This window comes from Furipterus horrens, unplaced genomic scaffold, assembly GCF_987537825.1.
Source record: "Furipterus horrens unplaced genomic scaffold, mFurHor1.1.pri manual_scaffold_4, whole genome shotgun sequence".
Taxonomy (NCBI): domain Eukaryota; kingdom Metazoa; phylum Chordata; class Mammalia; order Chiroptera; family Furipteridae; genus Furipterus; species Furipterus horrens.
The window spans coordinates 13,376,577-13,390,052 of record NW_028327174.1 but is presented as its reverse complement, the minus strand read 5'-3'; the positions used below and the strand labels follow the sequence as shown (position 1 = coordinate 13,390,052).

The 13,476-nt window shown below is 41.7% G+C and overlaps 1 protein-coding gene and 1 pseudogene across 1 annotated transcript; one reads left to right on the top strand and one right to left on the bottom strand.

Annotated features, from left to right (window-relative positions):
• The first annotated feature begins 1,602 nt into the window (after positions 1–1,602).
• NOPCHAP1 (NOP protein chaperone 1) lies at positions 1,603–9,414 on the top strand. Its single transcript, XM_090272579.1, has 4 exons — positions 1,603–1,761; positions 3,654–3,740; positions 4,406–4,542; positions 6,736–9,414. Exons 1-4 carry the CDS (start codon positions 1,647–1,649, stop codon positions 6,952–6,954), a joined length of 558 nt encoding a protein of 185 aa, XP_090128705.1. The 5' UTR covers positions 1,603–1,646; the 3' UTR covers positions 6,955–9,414.
• Positions 9,009–11,324, bottom strand: LOC150011140 (cyclic AMP-dependent transcription factor ATF-1 pseudogene; annotated as a pseudogene).
• Between the last annotated feature and the right edge of the window lie 2,152 nt (positions 11,325–13,476).

Genomic DNA, 13,476 nt, shown 5'->3' with positions numbered 1-13,476 from the left:
ACTCTTTTTTTTTTTATTTCCCCTCATTAAAAAAAGTCCTCAAAGGGAAATGTTTTGCCAATGTGGAAAAGGTGAAAAAACAAGACAAAACAAAAAACGGTAGTAGCATTAAAAGGCATCAAAATTGACGAGTTCAAAAACTGTTTTGAGGAGTGGAAAAAACATCTTGATAGGTGTATTGTATCAAATGGAGAATACTTTGAAGGTGACTGAAGTTTAAACATGTAAAATAAATATAATTTTTAATAAATAAATTGGGGGGATGGGTTCCTCTCATATTTCTGATAAGGGGTTAATATACAGAATGTATAAATTACTAACTCCTGCAAGTCAATACCAACAAAACAGCTTGGTTAAAAAATGGGCAATAAATTTGAATATACATCTCTCCAAAGTAAATATACAAATGACCAATAAACACATGATAAGATGCTCAACATCGCTAATCATTGGAGAAATGCAAATCCACATTACAATGATATCACCTTACACCCACTAGGATGACCACTATAAAAAAACAAACAAAAAACAAAAAACAGAAAATAACGAGTGTTGGTGAAGATGTGGAGAAACCGAAACCCATATGTACTGCTGGTGGGAATGTATGATAGTGCAACTGCGATGGAAACAGTGCAGCTGCGATGGAAACAGTATAGAGGGTCTTGACAAATCAAAAATAGAATTACCATATATTCAAGTAATCACTCAATGGGTATAAATCTGAAAGAACTGAAAGCGGGACACTCATGTTTTTGCAGCATTATTTTTAAAGCCCAGAGAAGGAAGCAAACCGATGTCCATTCAAGGGAGGAATGGATAAAGAAGATAGGGTACGCATAGAATGGAATTTATTCAGCTTCCAAATGAAAGGAATCCTGTCACATGCTACAAGATGGATAAATTTGGAGGACATTATACTAAGTGAAATATGCCAGCCACGAAAAGATAATTCTACGTATAGGAAGAATCTGAAGTAGTTAAACTCATAGAAATAGAAATTTAACGGTGGCTCCGAGGGCTGAATGCAAGGGGTAATGCAGGCATCACTCAACAGATATATAGAGTCTCTCTCTCTACCCCCCATCTCCCTCCCTCCCTCCCTTTCCTTCCTCCCTTTTTCTTTCCTTTATTTTCAGAATTTATTTTTATTGTATTATTCCATTACCACTTGTCTCCCTTATACCCCCCACCCCACTCAGTTTTTCAACATGAAAACACTCTAGAGATCTGTTACATACCACTGTATTTATTGATAGCTAACACACGGACTGTACGTACACTTAATGGTTAAAATGGTAATATTTGTTTTATTTTTTTACCACAATTACAAATAACTTTAAAAACGAGGAGGAGAGCAGCCTCGTGGTGTGCTCTTCACATCGCAATTTGTTCACTTAAAAAAAAAAAAAAAAAAAAAAAAAGCAACGAGCTTTCCAATGACAGGGCCTCAAGAGTTGCAACCTTCCCTTTCCCACGCTCGGAAAGGCCGCGAGGTTTAGCCGGGTGTCGCCCTCACCCCAGGGCCTCTAGCTCCGCCCATCTCCCCGCCCACCGCCTGGTTTCCTCCAATCGCGGCCATGGCCCTGCCCCGAGCCTCTTTCCTGCTTCCGGGCCTGGGTGGCTGGCTCTGAAGCCTAGTTAGCAGAATGGAGGTCCCCGGCGAAACCCAGCGCAGCCCGAGCTCTTCTTCGTCCCCCAAGGATGGTTCCGGGGTCTCGGTGTCCAAGGAGCTGCTGACGGTGGGGTGCGGCGGCCGCGGAGGTGACTGGCGAGTGGCAGCGGCGTGGGGCGCGCACGTGCGGCATGGGGCACGCTGCCGGAGGAACGGGCCAGACCGCAGGTCTTCTGCCCAGGCCCAGCATCGCTGGGGGAAGCCCCAGGGGTGGCTGCGGGGCTCCGGCATGCCAGCCGCCGCGGGGAGAGTGGGTGCAGGGCGCACGCCGAGCCTCGGGGCTGGGGGGTGGTTTTCATAGTCCTCATGGTATTGCGTGACCGCTCTGCCAAGCACAGCAGCCGGACCCCTCCCCTTGGGGTTGGCATCTGGGTCCAAGCGGTTGGCAGGTTGGCCCCCTACCAGAAACCGGTTAGGGATTACCCTGCCATCCGGTAGTACCTCCCTCTTGTAGAGGGAGACTTGAGGCCAGGAAGTCCACACGGGATTGAAGACACCATCACAGAGAATTAAAAATCATGGGTTCGAATCTTGGGTTCGAATCCCACCCCTACGAGTGCGGGACTTGAGGGGAGTTTCTTACGTTTTCAACGCCTCTGTTTTCACATTTGGAAAATGGAAGCAGTACTACATACAGAATTTTTGTGGGAGACTTTAATCCTCACAACAATCCTGTGCAGGAGGTTCTGTTTTCTCCATGTTATAGACGAGGAAACAGCCATGGTGTAACATACAGGTAAGTAATTTGCCAGCAATCATGTGTCTGGAAAGGAACAAAACTGAGATTCGAATCCAGTCAGTCTGCCTCCAGAATCCAAGCTCTTTACACTAATCCAATCACTAGGCCTAGAGTCGTAAGCAACCAGTGTTTGTGGAGCTCTGCTTTGTGGGTGAACAGGATCTTTCTATCACAGTGAGGAGATTTTGCAGGTATTAGAAACGGGGTGCAAAGCCTTGAGTTGGATTGATTTGAGTAGTGAAGGATGAGCCTGAACAGATGGAGTAGGGGGACAACATTTCTCCAAAGAGTGTTTTGTTTAGGTTGGCAATTTTATTTTTTTTAAGTTTTTTTTTTAACCTTCTTTTAAAAGAAATTATTTATTTATTTTTAGAGAGAAGGGGAGGGAGAAAGAGAAGAAGAGGAACATCGATGCCCTCAACCAAGGACCTGGCCTGCAACCCAGGCCTGTGCCCTGACTGGGATTTGAACTGGCAACCTTTCAGTTTGCATGCCAGCACTCAGTCCACTGAGCCACACCAGCCAGGGCTATATTGGGCATTTTATTTTATCTTATTTTATTTTATTCTGTTCTATTTATTTAATTTTGTTTTTTAAAAAGATTTTACTTATTTTTAGAGAGAGGGGAAGGGAGGGAGAAAGAGAGGGAGAGAAACATCAATGTGTGGTTGCCTCTCGCACACCCCCAACTGGGGACCTGGCCTGCAACCCAGGTATGTGCCCTGACTGGGAATCGAACCAGGGACCCTTTGGTTCGCATGTTGGTGCTCAGTCGACTGAGCCACACCAGCCAGGGTTAGGTGAGGGATTTTAAGTGAAGGGGAACTAACCAGGCAGGCATGTTTTACAAATGAAGAAACGAATACTCAAGGAGGTTAGGTAATTTTCCCAGTATAACATAGCTAGTAACCATTTTTGGCTTCACTTCACCGTTATTGAACTCTGTACTGCATCCTGCATCCTGTCATTGCAGACCCACTTTTGCCACGGATGGGTTTCTAATCCAGAAAAGTACAGTTTAGTGAGCACTTATTAACCATCATTGGTGACAGAGATGTGTGAGACAGGCTTAAGTAAGGGGAGCTAGATGCACATAAAGAACTAAAATGTAATGGAACTTAGGGTGCTCCCCTTTTTAAAATGTCTTGGGAAATATGGCCTGGTCAAGACTTGAGCGTGGTCACTGGAAGTCCTGTTTCTTAAGGCCATAGTAAATTCAGTGTTGTGCGTATGTGTTTTCAGATATATGGGACAGATTGCTCATCAACTCCAAGCCTGATTCCAGAAAGAATTCCACTCTTCAAACAGTTCGGATAGAGAGGAGTCCCCGTAAGTACCCTTCCCCCTTTCTTTCCCTCTCTAAGAATCCTCTCTGATGTTAAGTTCTGCTTCTTTAAGCAGTTATTTCATTGAACTTTCTCTGCCTTCATACTCTAGCAGAGAAAGTCTTACTTGGGATTTACGTTGTGAAGTCTTGTGCACAAGGGTAGGGTTCCTTACATAGTATCCCACTTTAAGACAGTAATGTTTCCTAGAAAAACTCGTGGGATGAATTTTTGGAAATCAAAATTAACGAGCGTTACTATGTCTGGGAAATTATTTTAGAGGTTACTGCCCCAAAGTGTGGAAACTTTTTTTAGAGGTTACTGAACCCAAATTTAATACACATGTATGAAAAAACACCACCACATTCCGTTAAATTGAACACAATTACTTAAATGATAAATGTTACCCAGAACATGACAGGCCCGGGCTCTGTTTGTTGGAGCATCGTCCCGTGTGCCAGAAGGTTGCCGGTTCAATCTCCAGACAGGGTCAGGGTACTTGTAAGAAGCAACCAGTGAATGCATAAATAAGTGGAACAACAAATTGATGTTTTTCTCTCTCTCCAATCAACAAATAAAATTAGAATATATAAAATAAAAAATAAAAATAAAATTTGAACTTTGGCCAGATACTAACAGGTATTGATAAACTATATTTTCTCTCCTTAGTATTGGATCAAGTACAGACCTTTCTCCCACAGATGGCTCAGGCGAATGACAAGCTAAGAAAAGAAATGGCAGCTGCACCACCTGGTCATTTCAATATTGAGAATATTGATGAGACTCTTGGAAACGTTATACAAATGGTAACTATACTTTGTTTTCATTTCATGTAGTGAAATTACCAGTGTGCCTCATCACCTGAAAAGAGAGCGAACTTCTCCGTTTTAATTCCATGGTTATTTTTCTTCCCGGAAAGGCAGCATATGTTTCCAGTACTGCTTAGGTAGTTGGTCATTTTATGATTAAGGATCGTATAGGTCTGTAAGCTTCCTGGGGTGAAGTTTAGGGATTAAATAATGCAGAGTCATAGGAGGGCTTCTCCAAGTCAAATATTACATTTGTCATCTTGAAGCATTAATTCAGTAAATGTCCTGAGGTTTTTTGTTTTTTTTTCCCGTCCAAGGCCCAAAGAGGTAATAAAGTCTGATTTACTGAGAATGCAAAAATTAATGTTATCGTCGGCTGCCGTCCGTCTCGAGAGACGATGGTGTAGCTTCTTAAGAGTCTATCTGCACCGCCGAGAATGGCTGTGCAGTCCGACTCGGGAGTGACACGGTATCTGTCTCCTCCCATGTTGAATCAACATCTTGTGATGACGCTGGAGTGTCCTCTCCAGTGGAGCTGAAGCTACAGAGCCTGGGCAGGGTGATATGGAGGGTCTGCTGTTGCCCATGCAGCAGACCCCCCCTCTCTTCGCAGCTGAAGGATCCAAGGGAAAGACGGAGTCGATACAGCTTGGCTTCAGGTGCGCCGCAGGAGTTGCCGGTGTTGACTACAACGTCAAACCGCCTTAGGGACTCCGGCTCCGGATTTTCTGTCGGGGTTTACTCCCTTAGCCTTTCCCCTGAAGAGGTATGCCGCAAGGCAGCGGAGGTTTTTTGGAATCAGAGTTTTCCTTCTCTGATGTGCCCTGACTGGAAGATTGAACCAGCGACACTTAGCTCGCAGGCCGACGCTCAATCCACTGAGCCAAACCAGCCAGGGTTAAAAAATTAATGTTATATTTAACAGAATACATTATCTACCAGAATATATTACATAAGCCATGTGTGAAAAGGGTCTCCATTTAGGCTCATGTCTAATTTCTGCACTGAAATTCTCTTTATAATAGTGTGTCTGGACAGAGCTGACACCATTGTTATTAATACCTAATTCATTGGCAAATCTGGTCAGCTTTACCTCCGGAATATCGCCCAGATCGAACCTCTTCGCATTAACTCCACTCCTGCCACCCAGTCCTAATAATTATGGTCTCCCCTTTGGACTGTTGCAATGATTTCCTGACAGGTCTCCTTGCTTTTGCCCTTTCTTTTCTTGAGTCTGTTCTTCACACTGTGTGTGATCTGCAAGTTGGAAGCCAGGGTGCTTCCTATCCCATTTCTAATAAAGTCCAAGTCTTCCCGGGGCCTGTGTGAGCCTGCCTCCAGCACTAGCTGACCTTGCCCAGTCCTCTCATTGTCTGCACGCCAGTTTCGTCCCCTTGCTCTGGGCCTTTTCCCTCTTTGTGGAATGCTCTTCCCCAGTTTCTGCAACTTGACCCACTTTGTCTCTTACCAGTTATCACCTGCTTAAGAGACCTTCCCCAATGGCCTTATTATTACCTTATCCTGCTTTATTTTTTTTTTTTTTCATTTTCTCTACCCTGCGCCATGTAGTAGATGTAATTGTTTAGTATTGTCTTTCTTTCCCAACTGATAAAGAGACATTTCTGTAAGGGGCCAGGGAGTGGAGACTGGAGGCTTTGTGGGCCATACTGTCTCGTCCCGACTACTCATCTCAGCCATTGTAGCGTGAAAGCAGCTGTTGGTGATACTTAATGAATAGACAATTTTATTAACTTTACTTGTGGACACTGAAATTTGAATTTCATCTAACGTTCATGTTTCATGAAATATCGTTCTTTTGATTTTTTTTTTTTTTTCCCTACCACTTAAAATCTAAAAACCATTCTTAGCTTATGACCAGTAGCAGGCTGGGCTTGGCTGGTAGGCCACCAACCCCTGCTTGAAAATGTAAGTTCCACCAAGGCAAGGATTTTGTTGTGATTGTTGCTGAGTCTCTTAATACCTACTGTGGTGCCTGGCTCGTGTTGGCAGTTGCTGAGTGAGTGTATTCGGGACATCAGTTGGTTATGGGGGTCTTTTAAGACTCAGAGTAAATGTAAGTTATTGTGCTAGACTCTGGCAACTAAGAGAATAAAAGTGAAATATTGTATTAAAAGCATGTCCTTTGTGCTTCAGTATGGAGCTAAATTTCCCACATGGTGTTTTTTGCAGGATGTGGCTTTGTTTGAGATGAATCAGTCTGATTCCGAAGAAGAGGACAGTTCAAAAGAGAATTCACAGGACAGTGCAGAGGACAGTTCGGAATCTGAGGATGAAGACAGCAGCGCCTCCTCTGAAGTCACCGTAGACAATATTAAGCTTCCTCACTCAGAAGATGGAAAAGGCAAGATAGAAGTTTTGGACAGTCCTGCCAGTAAAAGAAAGAAATAGAGAAATGAATGACCTCAGAAGGAGGTGACCGATGCCTTCTAATTCTGTGAAAAAGAATGCGGCTCACTGGTTATTTTGCATTTCAGGTGTGCGGTGCTTTTGTGTTCTATTTGTTGTTGTACTTTGTGGTCGAGGGCACGCAAGTAATTCCAGCAGACAGAACGGGATGGACGGAGGGCTGCTGCTCGCTCGGGCAGGTCAGCACTGAGCAGTGCAAGCACCTTCCTTTTATTGGGTTTTGCAGATATGCTAATCAACAGGGAGGGTCAAGAATGAGCTCCCAGGCACATTCTAGGAATGATTACAATGTGCTTGAAACTTACAACAGAAGAAGCTTAAAGGATTAACTGAAGAGAACGCTTCCTGATAAACAAGTCTATATAGCATCTATACAGAAAAACAGAAATCCAATCATTTATTCTTTTAAGACTATGGAACGGATGCACTGTTCCTTAAACACTAACAGAAAGCAATCAAGGTTAAACACCATTTGTGCTTAGTTTTGTCTGATTTCCGTATCAGCATCAGGGAAGATGGAGTACTCAGCAAGATTCTTTTTAAGTCACAGGATGTCTTTAAGATCCTGAGGCCTGAGCAGTCAGAGACTGTCGGCACCAGCGAGTCCAGCTCGCTGCTCGGATCATTAAACACCTGGACCGAGAGGCATGTAAACATACCTCAAATCAGAAGTCTTGATTTCCAGCATCACCTATTGGACGTGTTCTGTTTCTCGGAAAAACAGAAACTAACTTCTGAAGAGTTGGAATAGGTACACGTGGGGATCTTCTAAGAGCAGTCTGTCTTTGATCTCATGCTAATGAGATTTCGTTTAGAAAGCTTAACTTACTTTTTGGTGATGAGTGAATTTGTTGCATCTTTTTTCTTCAGCATAGACCTCAGACATATCAAGCTTATTTATTTATTTTTTAATATAAACCCAAGGACATTTTTTAAAATTGCTTTTTAAGGCAGAGAGGGAGGGAGGGAGAGGGGGAGAAATATTGATGTGAGATACATCAGTTAGTTGCCTCCTATATGTGCCCTGACTGGGGATCAAACCTGCAACCTTTGTATACACCCTGACCAGGAATAGAACCTGTGACCTTTTGGTTTATGGGATGATGCTCAAACCAACTGAACCACACCAGCCAGGACTCACACTTCTTTTAAAGTGAAAATACAGCCCTGGCTGCTGTGGCTCAGTAGATTGAGTGCCAGCCTGTGAACCAAAGGGTCGCTGGTTCAATTCCCAGTCAGCCTGGGTTTCAGGCCAGGTCCCCAGTTGGGGGCGTGTGAGAGGCAACCACACATTGATGTTTCTCTCCCTCTCTTTCCCTCCCTTCCTCTCAAAAAATAAATAAAATCTTTAAAGTAAAAATACAGATCACCTATTCATTTTTGTTTTAAATTATGATCTCAGCTACAACAACCTAGGTGGGTTTTTTGTTACTATAACTTCAGATTTGTTTGTTAGCATCAAAGTGGGTTTAGTGAGGGAGAAATTTTTAAGATCGATCTTTTATAATAAAAAGAATTATTTAGATTTAGCTGCCCTCAGGCATATGTCCTTTCATTTGAAAAAGTGTATTCTTTTCCAGTAGAGCTGGAAAACTGGCTCTCTGTGGGTTTAATCACTGTTGGTAACTCTGTAGGCATTCAATGGATATAGAATTTACTGGTTGGAAAAATTTATGTTTGTTTTTCTTCCTCCTTTCTTTCATAAAGCAGAATTTTTTTTCTCAGCTACTAGAACTATTCTACACAGTTGCCCACAGCTTGAAACCCATCAAAGGTAGAAAATAGGGACACCAGAGGAAAATAGGGCACAAAACACAAAAGGGTATTGGTGAAAGTTCATTTCCTGTTCCTTGAGTATGCTGAGTTTTTTAAGCGCTTCCAGTTGTGCTGGCATCTTCCCTGAGACCACTTTCCACTTTATCCTTTGTCACCAGACCTCTTGCATAAGACATTTAATCTTTCAGTTGCAAAAGCCTAAATAAAAGCTTCATGTTTGACCTTTTAATTTATAAAACTCGACTAAAAAAAAAATCCATCTAGTTTTTAGGCAAGTCCACAAAGTATTTTCTTTCTTAAGAATCAAAACTTTTATGGAAATAAAGATCTTTCAAGGTTTTTAACTCTTCTGTTAGAGTTTTATTTTGATTTTCCAGGACTGCAACTCGATTCTCCAGGCATTTCACATATTCTTCCTTCTTTGCGACATTCTTGAGCAGCTTCTCTGTTTTCCATCAACCTTATTTCTCTTTTCAACTGGGGGTCATCTGTCTTCGTCGTCTGGGATGTAAGAGTCACAGGAGATGTCATCACCACAGTTTGCGGCAACCAAGTAGCTGAAGGTGTGGTACGGATCTGATAAGTCTGCACGTCTCCTGATGCAGTTTGTACGACCGCCTGGTTGCTGGGCACAAGTATTTGCTGTCCATCAAAGGTCTATGCGTACTGGAGGATTGTTGTGCCTTGTTGAGTACTGCCTGAATTTGTCATGGTTGGTGTCTGAAGTCCCTGCACTCCATCTGTGTCTGGACTGGCCAGCTGTAAGGCACCGCTGGGGGCAATGGCACCTATAAGATGGGCGCCATGTGCTTTCTGTGAGGGGCCTAGACTGTCCGATGAGTCCTGAGATTCTTCACTTTCTGATAAAGATAATACCTGTTGGGCAGTATGAGAAATATGAGCTCCCTGACCTGTTGAACTAGGTTGAGGTGCTGTGTCTGAAATGTTACTCTTGTGGGAATCTTCCGTGATCAACTGTGGCTGTTGCCTTGCTGTTCTCCGGGGCGGGAACTTCCACTCCCCCCTCCCAGGTGGATCCAAATTTACTGCCTATTTTTGAACCTGAGAATTTAAAGGACTCTCTCCAAGTAGGTTGCTCATGGCCTTTTGTCCCCTAATGTCCTAGGGCTCTCTTTAAACTGTTCCCTGTTCGTCACCATAGCCTTGTAAATCCTCTAAACATAATTCTCAAAGTTCTTTCTGGTGTTTTCCACTGGAACTTGGAACCAGCTCTCCCAGGCTCTACCTCACTAGATGTAGGAAGAAACGAACAGATCTGGAAACAAGACTTCTCAGCTGGAAAGGGTATTGTGCTTTACTTCGTAGTTCCAGACACAGATGGGATGAATTGTTGTTGTAAATATTTAAAGATTGTCTTCTACTAGATAATTTGTTATGCTACATGGCGGGAAGAGTTGCATTGGTCTGGCTCACTTCTTTGAACGGTGCATGGTACATAGTAGGCACTGAATAAATCAATTAACAGGTGTAGGAGGACATTGTAAGTCATGGTAGGCTGCTCCAGGCAGGGGGATTTGAAGCTGTAACTTTACAGGAAATACGTATCCAAGTAGAAATAGACTGAGTGATCACTGAAAGAGGCTAGCTAGTCTAGAATACATACTATATATAGAATTTTAAGTATTTTTCTCCTGCCATGGTTATATAATAGAATAAGGCTTCCTACACAGTTGAGGAAGTCAACGAAATTCATGTCCTCTGGACATTTTTATGACACAGGAGAAAAGAAAAACAAACATTTAATATATGATAAGGATGTCATTTTAAGCAAGTTAATATGGAATAGTTATTTAATATACAATATCAGGACTGGCTATTTTTAAAGAAGGTTGGATTCTAGTCTCATACCATGTACCAAGATAAATTATATATGGATTAAAGATTTAAATATAAAGAAGTAAAATTGTAAGGGTTCCATAATAAAATGGTGAATATTTAATAAGCTTTTTTAAAAAACCAGAACATTAAAGCCTGAAATCATGAAGGAAGGAGCAGAAAATTCATCCCCATAAATAGTAGAAACTAGTAGGTGGCAAAGAAATTTAAAGGGCAAGGGACCAACTGGGAAAAATATTTGCAATATAAGACAGAGTAATACCATTAGTATATACAAAGCTCTTAAAATTAGTTAAAAATACCAATTTAATGTCTTAATAGTGAAAATACCATAGGATGTGAACAAGTAACAAAAAATTGTTCAGCCCTGGCTGGTGTGGCGCAGTGGATTGAATGCCAGCCTCAATTGAAAGGTCACCGGTTCAATTCCCAGTCAGAGCACATGCCTGGTTGCAAGCCAGGTTCTTGGTTGGGGGCCTGCAAGAGGCAACCAGCTGATGTTTCTCATGCATATAGATGTTTCTCTCCCTTTCTTCTCCCCTTCCTCTCTTTAAAAAAAATAAAATAAAATCTTTTAAAAAATATTGTTCAGCCCCATTTATGAAAGAAATGTGAATCATTGTATTTTTTACCTACCAAATTGGCAGATGAATCTACTGACTGAGCCCTTTCTGTGTGTCAGCCCTATTCTAAGTGTTTTACAGTTGAGTTACCACCATTCGTACATATATAAAAATGTATTGAGTTGTACATTTAACATCTGTGCACTTTATGTATGTTATACCTTAATTTAAAAGCTGTTTTGTTTATGAGCAATTTGCCTTACAGTCTATTGGAAAGTAAATCACTGTGATGCTTTGGCTGGTCTGAACCTGTGCTTTCTCTGCCTGATGCTTAAGGCGAGAGAGGATGGCGGCCGTTTGGAGAACGGTTCTGTTCCTGCTAAGGCTGATGACATGTCCTCTTCAAACCTGTGGGTTATTATATCATCTATAGCTCTGTGGTAGTTACAAATCAGAAAGTAAGGGGCAATGGTCTGAATGAATCTGCCATCTGTTCTCATAATACTTTAATTATGCATTAAATATGTACATACACACACAAAAATGCCTTGCAGAGTTGTTCGTAGTTGTTCTTGTGCCTGTATCCACTACTGTAGTGGGAAAGACAGAAAAGTTGTGTTGCTTTCGTTTGTATTTCCCTCAGTGCCTGGTATGTGTAGTGCCTTTTACTTGGTTGGAATGTACAATAAATGGTCATTAAACTTATTTTCTCTTTATGTCAGTAATTCATTTTAAACATCAGTGGTTTACAGTCTTTAAAAAAAAAGGGTAAATATGATTGGTAGATTTTCCCAAAAGTTTAATGTTGAAATCTGTGGTTGACTCCCAACTATCCATTGAAAGAAAACCCTTGGCAATGATTGGTTTGGGAATGGGTATGGGACATGAACGTTCCCATTAACATGCGAGCGAAGTCTTGTTCATAGACTTTGGGAAGGGAAAGTATTTCTCATTCCTAAAAAGGAGGCACATGAAGAGATGGTTCCTTTGCTCTGGAGAAAGGACTGGATGTCTTAGTACTGCATGTGATTCCTAGGACTTCCATCTAGTGGCCCTAAATGGAGCCAACTCTTGAAGGTACAGTCGGCACACAAGGCTACAGAGAGAAGCAGAACATCACCGAGTCATTGCATTGCATAACTGCAGATTAGACTGTTGCTAAATTTCTTGTTTCATTACAACAAATTTCCTTATTGGTAAAAAAAAAAAAAAAAGACCACCACCTTATGAGAGATTTCGCTTATACCCATTCCACAGATGAGAAAATTGGCATGGAGATACTAAGCAGATTCCTAATACATAAGTGCTGGGGCCAAGTTTTAGGTCAGTCCCACACCTAGACATCGTGGGCCTGCTAGTCACTATGCCATTAGCACAGGCTCTGAAGCTGTCTGGATGGGATCCTAGCCCAGCCACCCACTTATTTCATTCTCTTCATCTGTCAATGGGAGTAACAGTATCACTTGTGGGGGTCTTTGTCTTTTTTTTTTTTTTTTTTTAAGATTTTATGTATTTTAGAGAAAGGAAAAGGGAGAAAGAGAGAGAGAAACATGGATGTGCAAGAGAAACATTGATCAACCGTTTCTTGCACGCCCCTCAACCTGGACTGGCCCACAACCCAGGCATGTGCCCTGACCAAGAATCGAACAGGCGACCTTTTGGTTCACAGGCTGGTGCTCAACCCACTGAGCCACAGCAGCCAGGGGTCCTTTGTGGGGTTTAGATAAAAAATTAATGTGTATCATGTGCTACAAAGTGTTCAGTAAATGAGAGGTATTATGATGCTGTAAGAATAACACACACACACACTACACATGGACTAATGCACAATGGTGGCAAAAACTTGGGGGAAAATCTGTAAGATTACAGATTCCTACATTCATTGACTCAGGAATTCCACTTGTAGGAATTTATCCAGTTACATACATATGTATGGCTCTGTTCATAAATTCCTATATAAGATTTATTGTGATGTTTAAAATGGCAAAATAGCAAACCTAAATATCCAACAAGAGAAAGCAAGTTGAATTAAAGCCACTGAACATGTGCCGAGGACGGTTTATTGACATAGAAAGTTGCTTATAGATTGTTAATTGAAAAAGCAGATAACAAAGTCATGTACACATCTTATACTGGTTATATAAAAAAGTATATGCATAGAAAAAGTCTGGAACATTTTCAAGTAATATGTATAGTTATTTCTGTGTGGAGAATTTATGGTTGAGTTTTATCTTCCTCTTTTATGTACTTTTACATTATTAGATATTATTTAATAATTTAAAAATCCACTTGGGTATTATTTGCGAAG